At 36.0% G+C, this 14,280-nt stretch overlaps 1 protein-coding gene across 4 annotated transcripts in view; it reads right to left on the bottom strand.

The window, feature by feature from the left end:
- Positions 1–14,280, bottom strand: part of Wdfy3 (WD repeat and FYVE domain containing 3) — a 179,624-nt gene that overhangs the window by 99,358 nt on the left and 65,986 nt on the right. For all 4 annotated transcript variants that reach the window (XM_090343279.1, XM_090343281.1, XM_090343280.1 and 1 more), the window contains 7 exons: positions 13,655–13,767; positions 12,248–12,479; positions 9,975–10,075; positions 9,170–9,388; positions 6,036–6,217; positions 3,284–3,515; positions 1,110–1,270 (listed from right to left, as the gene is read on the bottom strand). In XM_090343279.1, coding sequence (XP_090199405.1) covers positions 1,110–1,270; positions 3,284–3,515; positions 6,036–6,217; positions 9,170–9,388; positions 9,975–10,075; positions 12,248–12,479; positions 13,655–13,767 — 1,240 coding nt within the window. The remainder of the gene's footprint in view (positions 1–1,109; positions 1,271–3,283; positions 3,516–6,035; positions 6,218–9,169; positions 9,389–9,974; positions 10,076–12,247; positions 12,480–13,654; positions 13,768–14,280) is intronic.

The raw sequence follows: 14,280 nt of genomic DNA, 5'->3' as shown, positions 1-14,280 counted from the left end.
AAAAATAATTATGAAAAGTTCTTTAAATTTAGTGAAGGATATAAAATGTCAAAAAGGGGCTCATTGAATTCCAGTATTATAAAAATGTCCAAGCCAGGCATGGTGGTTCATACCTGTAATCCTAGCTACTCAGAAGGTTGAGATTTGAGGATCAGGATTCAAAGCCAGCCCGGGCACTAAAGATCATGAGACCATTATCTCTAATTAACCACTAGAAAATGGGAAGTGGCTCAAGGGGTAGGGCGGTAGCCTTGAGCTGAAGAGCTCAGGGACAACACCCAGGACCAGAGTTCAAGCTCCAAGACCCACCAAAAAAAAAAAAAAAGTTCAAAGGGTCTGGGCTTATCATAATCAAATTCTGAAGATCCAGGATAAAAGAAAAATTTGAAAGCAGCCAGAGAAAAGTTAAGGTATTAAAAAAGAGCATAAAAAACTATAAGACAATAAAGAACTCATAAATGAAGTGATGGGAAAGAACACATAGTTGCAGCCTATACCAATCAATGAATGGATCATCAAGGATGAAGATGGCCTTGGTCCTCTGTGGTTGCTGTTCACACTACTATGAAATCAACATCCATTATATAACAGACTGAAGAGCCAATAAAACAGTGGTTTAGACAGGGTTAGACCCACTGAGGGCAGAGTTTTATTTTCTTGCTTTTGTCAGTTTCTCACCTTTCTTTGGCTTATAGCCTCTGTCTTCACCTTCAAAGCCAGCCACAGCATCTTCCCATACAGGGAATTACTCTGACCTGTTCATCTACCTTGGCCTTCAACTGTTAAGCATGCACATGCTTCAAACTATGCTCATCTGAATGGTCAATGTAATTTTCTGATTCTAACACCGCTTGGTTAAGGACTTCAATACAATTTAAATTTTCCTTTGTATATAAAGTAACATTTTCAGATTCCAGGAATTAGAATATAAGATAAATTTTAAGATTAAGTATATTGAATATATTAATGTTCTCAATAAATACATTTTTAAGTAAAAATTAATCCACAAAAGGCCCTCTTTTCAGCAATCCCTCATACTTTGGTGGTAACCCATAAGACTCTGAAATTCTGAGACCTAGATATAGCTTACAGGAAATCATTCTGCTTACCTGTTTGGCAATGGCTTTACTATCCAACTTGTTATATACTTTCCGGATTCTGGCCACTGTTAGGGAGGACACAGACAGTGCATAGAGGCCAAATGAAACCTTTTCCTCTGGAACTAATGATACAGGAGATGGGACAATACCTTCAGATTTTGCATCTTTACCTTCAAAAGAGAATAATTCTTATTTTTTAATTAAAAGATTTTATTAACACTAGTTTTTTACATCATATTTCAAATGCCATGTTTAATATACAAGTATTCAAGAAGGGAACCTCTACATGAAATCACTGGCACATAAATTTTAGAACAGAACTAAAATTAAGCTCACTTTGTATATCATAGATACATATCGATCTACAGAACATTATGACTATAGAGTATATATCCCATCATAGATTTTTATGTCTATGTAGTTATATTTATGTCTCAAAACAGTGTCAATAACCTTGGGTACCCGAATATTGGGTTATTGCTCTTATACTGTTTGGATCTAATATCCACATATCAAGGAGACCATGCAGCTTTTGTTCCTTTGATCTTGACTTATCTCACTCAACATGATTCGCTCTAGTTTCATCTACTTTCCAGCGAATTCCATTATTTTATCTTGTCTGTTAGCTCCTGAGCTCTTTTTTGCTCAATGCTAGTGTCCTACCACTTTGAGTCACAGTGCCACCTGGGTCTTCTGGTGGTTAATTGAAGATTGTGAATTCTCCTGGCTTTGAATCGCGATCCTCAGATCTCAACCTACTGAGTTGGATTACAAGGTTGAGCTACAGATGAGATTACAGGAGTGAGCTATATGCTCTGCTTCTTAGCAACACCTTTACCTGGATGAACCTGAACATCTTTTAAGGTACAATATGGGAGCTAAATTTAAAAACTATGTTGAATTTTCAGGTCTATTTCTTTAATTAGAAAATAGGAATACAGAATATAGGACAAAAATCTAGTCATAGATAATTATGTTCTGTGTTTTACTCTTGGATGCTTATAAGAAGAAAAGGTTCTTTTGTTATCTAATAATCACAAAACACTTTTATATTCCATATTTTATACTCTTAAAAGACAGAACATAAAATTGAATTTCTTCCTAACAATCAATACAATAAATACAAAGGAGAAAGGAAATGAAAATGTATAGAAGTCCACAGGCCTAGTAGTACTATGTCCTCTTTCCATAATCAAAGGCAAGAACCTTCATTCATGCCTCTCCATATTCATCCCAATACAGTATAACACTGAACAGCATACATTTTAGAATGAGATTGCCAAACTTGAATTCTATTATCACAGAAAAGTTAATGCCTCTACATTTCTTGTTTCCTCATCTATGAAATGGGGATTACAATAACCCTATCTAACACAAATGTTTTCAGACAAATACACATGAATGGCTCAGAGGAAATACATCCTCCATTCATATTAACTTATTTAAGACATAGTAAGAAATCGACAAGTATCAGTTATTAGATATTATCCAAATAAAACAATGAGTGAAATGACAAATAAATCTCCTGTTTACTGACGCTTACAGACTACTTGTCCAAAAGGACAAGAACAAAGATAGGATTTGGAGGAATAATATAAAGGAATCAAAGGTAAATATCAGTTCCCTTGATTTTATATTGCTTTCATGAGAAAAAATTTGAAAAATAGAATATAGGAGTAAAAGGATGAGGAATAATGAATTGGTAGGTCTCATTTTGAGAATATGTGTGGACCCATTCATGTTTTTTTCTCCCATTCATTTTTCTTTAATAAGAATATCTGTATGTTTTATGGCTTTGTATAACAGTATGAACTACAGTATGAACAGTATGAGGGCACTCTTAGAGAACATTTATCTACATCTTCTTCAGCCACTAAGAGCACCTGGCTAATTAGTGATCAGGTAAGAATCTGAAACATATAGTATTATCAGGAGAAGAGAAAATTTCTCTCTCTGTGGGGATCAAACTCTTCATACATTAATTAGTTAAGTGCTCTACATTAAGCTACCCCTACGCCAAGGAGAACATTTTAAAGTTTGGAAATGTGCTTAATAATCAATAATACCATGATGAGGAATATTGGAGAAAGCCCCTCCCCACACACATATACTCACATACTATGTTCAAAAAGTAACTTCAAAAACTAAAAAAAAAAAACCCAAACTAAAAATAAGTTACTTACATGGCATGCATACAGCCTGGAAACTTCCAACATAATTTGGTCCAAGTTCATAAATGGAAGTAACACTTGAAGGTGGTAAAACTTCTTCTAGAAAATGAGTGGGCCCCAGTCGCCAAACCAATGATGCAATCTGGCGCTGTGCAGGTGGAGTACCAATGTAGGCATAGACTGTGCTCACCACAGGGGGGTTCACAGAGCCTGAACCCCCTGGAGTACTGTGAACATAATGAAGCTAGAGAGAAGACAACACAGGATATGAGTTGTGGACAAGTAGCAGCAAACTGCTTCAGCATGTTAGTCCAAGGCCACACAACTTTACAAATGTGAAAAAAAAACAGGCTGAGAAACTGAAGGTAAGATTCAAAGATCTAGAATCAGGAGTGTGACCTACTGGTAGAGTGCTTGCCTAGCATGCACAAAGCCCTGAATTCAAATCCTTGGTATCACATACATAGAAAAAGTTGGCAGTGGTGCTTGCTGTAGCTCAAGTGGTAGAGCTTCTAGGCTTGAGAAAGATCAAGGACAGTGGTTAGGCCCTGAGTTTAAGCTTCAGGACTGGCCAAAAAAAAGAAAAGAAAAGAAAAAAAAAGATTCAAAGATCTGTAATTGAACACTGAATATGTTAAAGATTATCCAGTTCTTTGTAAAAGACTGCTAGGAATGTCCAAAATTAAATAAAGAAAAAATTTCACTGCTTGGTTGGTCTCTATATCAATTAATGATGCTTCGCTGACATTTTTCATATTGTATATATACGTATTTGGTTATTTGAAATCGGATAGGGAAGGGGGGTAGACAAGGTGAGGGGCGGGGTGGGGGGAGGGAAATGGGGACCAAGACATGAGAAAGGGTATCAATATTTGTGAAGTAATGCACCTTCTATTTGGTGAATTAATTACAATAAAAAATATATGGAAAAAAAGAGACCTTTGTACTATGGACTTCAGACAGTACTCAAGTGAGTTACCATCAGTATGAAACTGTTAAGATAATTTACAAAAGTGTCTCTTAGGAGCAAAGTATGATAAAAATGTCAAAAGTTTTAGAATACTAGGGTTGATTAATATTGACCATATTTATTTTTGGCTTAAGCTTGAACTCAGGATCTAGGCACCGTCCTTGGGCTTTCTCAAGGCTAGCACTTTACCACTTGAGCCACAGTAACACTTCCAGCTTTTTCTGTGTATATGGTACCAAGGAATTGAACCCAGGGCTTTGTGCATGCTAGGAAACAATCTACCACTAGGCCACACTCTTGGCCGTGGCTATATTTTAATGACAGTGTTAAATATTAACCACTGCTGACAGATTCTCAGGTTTGAAATCATATTTCTGTTTATTGACTACTGCTAACTTAGCAATCAATACAATGTCAACAAATAAGTAAATTAACAGGGTAGAAGAGGCAAGGAAATAGTTACTTCCATCAATTAATGAAATGAAGGACATTTTCACTGTTGTTTTGTTATCCTAGCTTCCTATTACATCTGTTGATGTATATATTAAAGAGCAGTCTCCAATGATGTCAGTAGTACGATCATGAAAATCAAGATATAAATACTATTTCTGGACTGCTCATAGGAGAGTGATAATGTACACAAAAATTAAACCAATTCTTACAGAATTAAGATTCCTTCTTTCCTAACAAGAAGTTATCAGCTAGAGAATCAATAAACTAATTCCAGCAAAATCATTATTCAAAGAAATTGATGACTGACTTCACTAGGTATGTTTTATGGTTTACCACACTGAAATAATGTTACAATAGAACATTATTAAAAAGGACATATACTCAAAGAGGTTGCTATTTTCACACAATGGGATAAACTTTATCTTAATTATTCTTTCAAGTGAAACCACTGAATGATGGATGCTATCTTTCAGAAATTAAAGACCTTTAAGAGCTTGCTAGAAGAGTTTTATCCTAAGTATATGTTAAAAGTATCCCTATCCAAAATGCTTGTAATCTACAAATGTTTCAGATTTCACAAAACTTCAATTTTATAGTATCTGCAAATACTTTGCTGATTAAACATCTCTAATCTGAGAATCTGAAATTTAAAATGCTAACTTTTTGACCATTATATGTTGGCATACAAAATGGATTATATGTTGAGCATTTTGGGTTTTTGGACTAAGGAGCTGAACTTACAGTAACTAATGTTTCTGATTCATGAAACTGAAATCTGAGGATCATGGTTCAATGCCAGCCTAGGCACAAAAGACTGTGAGACTCCTATCTACCATAACTACCAGAAAGCTAGAAGTGGTGCCATGGCTCATGTGGTAGAGCAGTAGGCTTGAGCTAAAGAGCTCAGGGACAGCACCCAGGCCCAGAGTTCAAGTCCCACAACTAATGAAAAAAAAAAAAAAAGAATTTTACTTGACTGGTTTCTTTAATTCCCTTGTGAATACTATCCTATAGCACTGAATGTTTATGTTACAATGACAAAACAGTGTATTCATAGTTTTCTTCTTAGTCTTTCAGCCTAAGTGTCTATTGTAAAAAAATCTTGTTTCAAATCTTGACATAATAACTTCTTTAGGACCCTAAGGGCCCTCCTTTCTATTATAGTTTAATAAGGAACTAGCCAATAATATGACTTTAAACACTTGTTTAAATGGATACTAAAGGTTAGCCTACGATTAATGCTCTAACTTAAGAAATATTCCTACAGAATATACATATGCATGCACATACCCTCTAAAGCTTCCTTGCAAAGCAGGTATATTCACAAGTGCAAATGCTTACCTTTACAGTGCTAACTAGCTGTCCATCAAGATAGAGGGCCACGGTGCTGTTTTTCAGCATGCCTTTGCTCATCACCAGAACCAGATGATGCCACTGTCCCTCGACTATAAGTTCTCCACATCGAAAGCGAGCACAACACGGGAGAATCTCATAAAAAGAAGATTCTTCACTGAAATCATCAACTAAAGGGGAAAGATGAAAAAAATGCCAATTATCCCTATTCCAACAATTACTTTTGACTTAATGTTAAAAATAAAATGATATAAATGAAATAGCCTATTTATTCAATAATCACATAGGTAGCCAGAAGTATTATTTAGGGTTTATGTTTGTCTACATCTGCTTAGGGTTATCCTTATAATCAAATAGATGTAGTAGACAGTAATGTTATAATATAAAAAAAATAAAAAGTCTAGCCAGGCACAGTGGTTCACGCCTGCAATCCTAGCTACTCAGGAGGCTGAGATCTGAGGACTATGGTTCAAAACCAGCCTGGGCACTAAAGTCTATAAAACTCTTATCTCCAACTAACCACCAGAAAACTAGAAGTGGTGCTGTGGCTCAAAGGGGAGGGTGGTAGCCTCGAGCTGAAGTGCTTAGGGACACCCAGAGACCAGAGTTCAAGTCCCACAAATGAAAAAATATATATATAAATAAAAATGAATAAAGAATAAAAAGACTACTTGACACTGCAAATAAACAAGCATAACTACATTAAACTGAAAATCTTCTGCAATCAAATGAAATAATTAACAGCACAAAAAAGCAACTATGGAATAAAAACAAATTATATGCAGACCATATATAAGGAATTCAAACAGTGACCAGGGTTAAGGGCATGGCTCAAGTGGAAGAGAGCCTTCCTAGCAATAGTGAAACACTGAGTTCAACTCCCAATACTAAGAAAAACAAAACAAAAACTAAGTAAATCTGAACAGACAGGTCTCCAATGACATATGAATGAGTCACAGATACTTTATAAACACCACTAACCAAGAAAATGAGCCAAGTCTGAAGGAGATACTACTTCATATTTGTGAAGCTAAGTGCCTAGCAAGCATGAGGCCTTGAATTCATATTCCATACCACAAAACAACAACAAACACCAAAATCCTTGTGCCCTGTTGGTGGAAATACAAGGTACCATAACCACTAAAGAAACCGGTGCAGAGGGGCTAGTCCATGCCTATGATGCAAGCCTTGAAGGCCAAGAGAGATGTATTCCCACTTAAAGGCCAGCCTGTGCCAGACAGCAAGACCATTTCCAAAACCCAAAACAAACAAAACATCATAACATACACACTCTCTGGAGACTCCTTAACAAACTGACAATAGAATTGCCATAGGAACCAGTAATTTCCAATCTGGATAGCTGTCCAACAAAGATTCCAAATATGACATTGCTCCTCTGATCATTAAATGAAGAGATAACATGTGGTATACACGTACAGCAGCATATTATTCAGTATTCTAAAGAGGCATAAGCTTCCATCTGTGACCATTAGGGCAAACCTTCAAGGCCTTATGGTAGCTGAAAGAAATAATTTATAGAAAGGCATAGACACTGATTCCACTAATATAAGCTTCTTAAAGTAGTCAAACTAATGGGAATTGAATGGGATGTTAGCTGCCAAGGAATGGGGAAAGAAGGAATGTAGAAAACCAAATCAAATCCATACACATAAAATCTCAGTCAAGCTTTAAAAATAAGCTACCATATAATACTGTACTCATTTACAGTTAACAATATTATAAGAAAATGAAAGGAAAATTCAAGGAGATCTTATCTCATATATGTACCTCAACTATAAAGGAGCAGTTATTTGTTGCTCATTTTTTTAGCTGTACTACCCAGAACCCTTCCTGACACTAGCTGGTAGTAAGGATGTGGTGCCTGTCTTAACTATTTATTAATTCAAGTTCCTGCTTCATAAATAACTCTTGTGTCATATACATGAAAACACTCTGATCTGCTAACTTAGGAAATCACTTCCTAATAGGTCTAGCTTCTCACTACCATCTAGTATGTTACTAGACATGTTGACAGTAAATAGTTTGTACTAAGTACTGATTTTAAGTTAATTAAAAAATAAGTTGCTATATTTTTTGGTGGTTCTGGGAATCAAACCCAGAGCCAGCCACATGGTACCTAGGTACTCTATCACTGAGCCACATCCCCATCTCTTTTATCTGTAAGTATTCACAGGAAAAAGGTAGCAGTAGAAAAGCCAAGGTTAAAAACTCATTAAAACAAACAAGAGCTAATGTATAACCATATAACTGAAGCAGACCAACCTTTTCAGTACAAAGACATACAATTAAATATACTTGAAAACAGTTTAAACTGTTTACAGGGGGGAAAAGGTAAATGCCTATTTCTATTTATAGAATATTAATGTATTTTAAAATGAAAATTCAGTATATACTTCTGTCAATAAGTCACGACTATTACACAGGTAAAAGAGTCTTATCTATAATGTTAAAATAAGGAGAGAACTGAAAAAGCTAAAAGAACTAGGGTCAAAGAATCCTGAAAGTTCTTGAGTTATAGACTATGAGATGTGGGCAAGAAGGTAAACAACTGGGATAAGGGGATAGCACAGTTACTGATATATAAAGCCAAGACAAATTGATGATGATCCCCGCCCCCCCATAAACAGCAGATTGAATCTAAAATCCAAAGGTGAAACCTGGTCCAAGTAAGCACCCTGGTAAAAATACAAAGCTTATACCAAAAAAATGGTCTAAAGATATAGCTCAGTCATAAAAGTGCCTTTTGAGCAAACACTGACTGTGAGAGCTCAGTACCAAAATCCCTATCTCCCCGCCCCCCACAAAAGGCCAGTCATGCATTCAGGGATACCCAGAATGTTCTTTTATCACTTCTCTGACTTCTCTTTCATAGTTTCCTTTAGATGCTTTTTCTTGCATCTTTCACTCAGGTTTCACCTTTGGATTTTAGATTCAATCTGCTGTTTATGGGGGACGGGGGATCAAGATTTCATATAACCTGTCCTATGATATGCCAATTTAATTGGAAAAAAATTATCAGCTAGATCTTAGACTTGATTATTAAAAAGGCATTATTTCTTGTAAAAATCAAAAGAAGAAAATAGAAAAAGACAAGTACTAACCATAATTTTGGAGTAGTTCTTCTTTAGTGGAAACTATCAATGATCGGTCTTTTGCTGACAGAACTACGGCCAGGCACACGTAATGCTGCTCAGATGAATTTGCTCGGCGCACTACCGTGAGGAGTCGAACTGGGTGGCTATTAGGAGGAGAACTGAAGTGTTCAATGCAAAACCAGCTAGAGTAGCTTAAGCCAGATGGAGGAGGAAAGAATCTTTCACCTAAAGAAAAAGATGAAAAAGGAAAGATTTTACTTAGCTGAAATTTGTATTTTAAAAAATGAGGTCACTGGAAGCATGTAAACAGTGAATAATCACAAGAAAGGAAGGAAGGAAGGAAGGGAGGGAGGGAGGGAGGGAGGGAGGGAGGGAGGGAGGGAGGGAGGGAGAGGGGAAGGAAGGAAGAGGGGAAGGGGAAAGGGTCAGGGGAAGGGGAAGGGGAAAGGAAAAGGGGAAGGGGGAAGGGGAAGGGGGAAGGAGAAAGGGGAAGGAGAAGGGGGAAGGGGGAAGGGGAAGGGGAAGAAGAAGGGAAAGAAGAGGAAAGGAAAGAAGAGGAAAGGAAAGGAAAGGAAAGGGGAAAGGGAAGGGGAAAGGAAAGGAAAGGGGAAAGGAAATGAAAGGGGAAAGGAAAGGGGAAAGGAAAGGAAAGGGGAAAGGAAAGGAAAGGGGAAAGGGAAGGGAAGGAAAGGGGAGGGGAGGGGAGGGAAGGGAAAAGGGGAAAGAGAAAAGAGGAAAGGGGAAAGGGGAAAAGAAAAGTAAAGGAGGGAAAGAAATAAAGTGGGGGGAGGAAGCAGAAAATAGTATTTACCAGAACCAAGGCCACTGACCACAGCCCCATCAGTAAGGCCGGTTGTGACAGCATTGTTGGTAGGGGCGTTATGAGGGGCCAAACTGGGCAGAAACAGGCAGCTAATAAAGAAAAGACAATACATGTGTTAGCAATCAACTCTCCTCTGGAAACCATGGACATAACACAAGGTAACAATGGGCTATTATGTAATGGGACTTAGGAGTTGAAAAATTGTGGGATAATTCTGGGTGCCTAGCAAAGCCCTTCCCATTATGGAGAGTGATAGGTTTAAAAAAATTAGCAGTATACTTTAAAGTGTAAAGTCTCTAAGAATTAAGGTATAATTTGCATAACTAGAAAAACAAACTTATGAAAACATGAGAACAGGATTGTTGACAATAGTACATCTCTGGAATCTCAGCTACCTAGAAAGTGAGGAAAGGAAGACTAGTCTGAGGCCAACCCAAGAAAACTTAGCTAGACATTATCTTGAAAATAAGCCAAGGTTAGTAGCACATGCCTATGGTCCTTACAATCCAGGAGGTGGAAACAGGATTGCCAGTTGAAGCAAGGCTAGGTAAAGCCAATGTGAAAAGCTATTTGAAAAACTAAAAAGCAAACAGAGGGAGTACGTGACCCAAATGGGAGAGTGTTTGCCTAAGACTCATGAGGCCCTGAGTTCAATTTCAGTACTGCAAAGAAAGAAACAAAACAAGTGTTAGTGCTAAGAAAAAATCTCCCTTGTGCCTCCTTCCCCGCCCAATGTGACTATTATAGCATAGTTCATAAACATTAGGTAGGATACTGTTATCATCTAGTATATAGCATGGTTATAGCTTATATTCTATAGCACATAGAATGACTGTTCTTAAACATCTAGTGTCTGATAAGGACTCACAACAATATTTTAAAGTATAAACACAACTGAGTTGTTAAAGGGGAAGACCTTTGAACAACTACTTAAAGATAACAAAATATACAAATAAAACTCAAACACAAAATAAGAACTACTAAGAATCCTACACATAATCAGTATAAAAATAGTATCTATTAGAATTCTCATAGCTAACAGAATAATAAAAGTACATTTGTGTTGACCCATACTTACATTAAAAAATAGCTGTTAACAGAACCACATAAACTTCATAACCTAATTATTAGATCTACTAATACTTGTATCCATTTTGCAGCTGGGTGTATTTCACAAACTTACAGAATGTCTATGGATCACTGTTGATTCTGCCACTGTAGCCTCTACTGCCATTTATTATCTGACATATTGTATATATGCTTATTTGGTTATTTGAAATCAGATAGGGAAGGGGGGATAACAAGATGAGGGGCAGGGGTGGGGGGAGGGAAATGGGGACCAAGACATGAGAAAGGGTATCAATGTTTGTGAAGCAATGCACCTTCTATCTTGTGAATATAATGTAACCCTTCTATTAATTACAATAAAAACATATGAAAAAATGTAAAAGAAAAGATGCATTGCATTAATAAACTGCTTTGTTCAATGGCAACTCTTTGTAAAAATATTTAAAGATAATAAAACAAAGTATTTAAAGCCACTCAAAAACAAATCAATCTCATCATCTAAATTTATTGCCACTAGGTATTTATGTAAAAGATAACTTGATGGACAGAATAATGATAAAACCTAATCGATGTTTTTAATCTCATTTTAGTTATATATCAACTTATGCACTGATACTCATTATATCGAGAGCTGGGAAATTTCCTGGAGTCAGATGACAAATAATTCATGTTTTGGGGTTGGCCAGCTCTACCATGATTATACTACTCTGCCATTCTAGCACTAGGAAAGCCATAGAAAACACACATACAAATAAGTGAGCCAAGTTCGAATAAACCTTCATAAACAAAACACTATAAACTTAACAATTCTTTTTCTTTTTGTTATTCATGGGACAGGATTCTACTATGAGACCAAGATGGCCTAGAATTCATACTCCTCTTGCCTCAATCAATCTTAGTTCTAGGATTACAGACATATACTACCATGCCTGACTAAGCTTAAATAAAGCACACAACAATAACAGATCTGGCCCATGGGCCTTAGATTAGTAATTCTATTTTATCAATGTATTTAACATGATATTAAATGTAGAAATTTTTAAATAGTGTGATCAAAGAACTACTAACATTGGAAAACATACGGTATAGTTATATATCATAATGTATTTTAATGGGGGTAGATTTAAAACTAAAGATCTGTTTGCAAAGTTGAATATGGGACATAAATCTTGGCTGACTTGCAATGTCCTTACCCAAACCCTTCAAGAGCTGTGTCAAATTCAACAAAGGCTGGAGTAACTGATGACCCATGAAGTCTGATGTCATGTGGGGTTGTCATGGAAACCAAACACTTCACTCTAGTCAAGGGTACAGTACTTCCTTCTGCAGACTTTACCAGGCTTTTACTTATCCGATAATGGTTATCTTCATGGAAGCTAAAAACATTATCAGAACCCAGACCTTCCAGGGAAGTGATCATGCTACCTGCAAGAAAAAAAAAAAGGAAAGTTCTTTGAAACAAATGCCAAGGAAAATTTTAAACTAATTGTATAGGACTGACTCACTGTTGAATAATATATCTAATTTCAATATGTAATTTTTTCCCAAGTATCAAGGCCGTTAATGTACTGTATGTTCATTTTAAAATTGAAATAGCTATGTTTTTCTTTTTTACTATAGTATCAAAATAATGTGCAAAATACAGGCATGTTAGAAACCACAGATGCTAAGTAGGAACAAAAATCACTAATATTCACCACTTAAGCCACTGTTACAACATAAGTGAATTACAAACTTCAGTTAATGGTTTATAGACCAAGTAATACTTTTATTCCACAGAAGTACTTTTATTATTTTTTTTTATGAGAAGAAAGCATAATCTTCTAGAAGCATAACAGAATAGGTTGTCTTTCTTATGGAAAATGTCAGAGATAAACAACAACTTGTTTTCAATATCCCCTCACTAGTTTTAAGTCTTCCCTTATAAATACAGGAATCACCAAAATAGTTAAGTACAGGAATTAAATATGCAATCACAAAAGTAGCTAAATTTTAGGACTCCAACTTGTACACAAACGATAAAAGTTTCAACAATACAGAGACAAATTTTATAGGAACTTTCCAGTAATCTATCAAAAATACAATGGTGCAACATTTTGCAATGTTCCTGTCCCTATGAACAACATATCTTTGTACTTTCTGCTTCAAGGATCACCATTCCTCCCACGAGTTTCACTCCACTTCACTGCAGAAGTTACCTAGATTCACTGCTTAATCTGCTTGGGTTTGTACTCCTCGATGCATAACTTTAATTTTGTTAGTATTCTGTTTCCCATGCTTGGGTCTTTCTGAAGATGTCCAAAAAAAAATAATAATCCAACTAATTGACCAAGGAAAACAGGCGAAGAAAATACAGATCATCTGAAAAAGGGGGCTCCCTTGTTCATGCCAAGGGTCAGTCAAACATTCCCCTCACATGGCCATACATTCTTTCTCAGTCCTCACCCTTGTGAAAGTAGATTATTTGCCTGACTCTGTGTATATGTGTTTCCCTTTAAATAACAAACCCCTTCGTTCTTTTCTTTTTGAAATATATTCCTCTGTCACATACGTTTTACCAATAAACTAACCAACAGAGCAAATGCTGAAACTGAACTTACTTCTCATCTCTGGTTCATAACTCAGTGAGCTTGGTTTGTGAACTCTGTATTGCTTGAGCAATTTTTTGTCCCAGGCACCACAATTTAAAGGACTTGCCAAACGTAAAAATTCCCTAAAGAAAAGATTAGGCAAAATTATTTCAAGAAAATATCTTGGAAATCAAACACATACAAATAGGGAAATTAATAAATTATAATAGACCAGTTAAAATACAAAAAAAACCCAAAGCTATTATAAAGCAAAGTTATTTCTTATGAGCCTCCATGTACCTATATATCTCCAACAAAAATTTTCAACGTTCATTTTTCAGAAGTTAATAAAAATGCCTAAGTGCCTCAAATCCAGAAACTGGAAAACCAAACTGACCACCTTACACCTAAATCTAGGTATTGCCCATTATGCATCTCACGAAAGTATCGATTTCTACCTTTTAGCATTCCACATTAGAAAATTAGCAAATCCTATTTCTACTTCCAAAAATTATTTCAATTCTGCTGGCTTACTTCCAGTCTCCTAACAGCCCAGTCTAGCCACACTATTTTTATATTCGTAAAACATTCTGAGTTACCTTTTGTGACGCAAATCTTATACCAACTCAATTCACTTGTTCATATTAGAACCTTTC

The sequence above is a fragment of the Megascapheus bottae genome, chromosome 13, assembly GCF_031878675.1.
Source record: "Megascapheus bottae isolate mThoBot1 chromosome 13, mThoBot2.hap1, whole genome shotgun sequence".
Lineage (NCBI taxonomy): Eukaryota > Metazoa > Chordata > Mammalia > Rodentia > Geomyidae > Megascapheus > Megascapheus bottae.
Note: the sequence above shows the minus strand (reverse complement) of the source record. Positions and strands in the feature narration are given on the sequence as shown.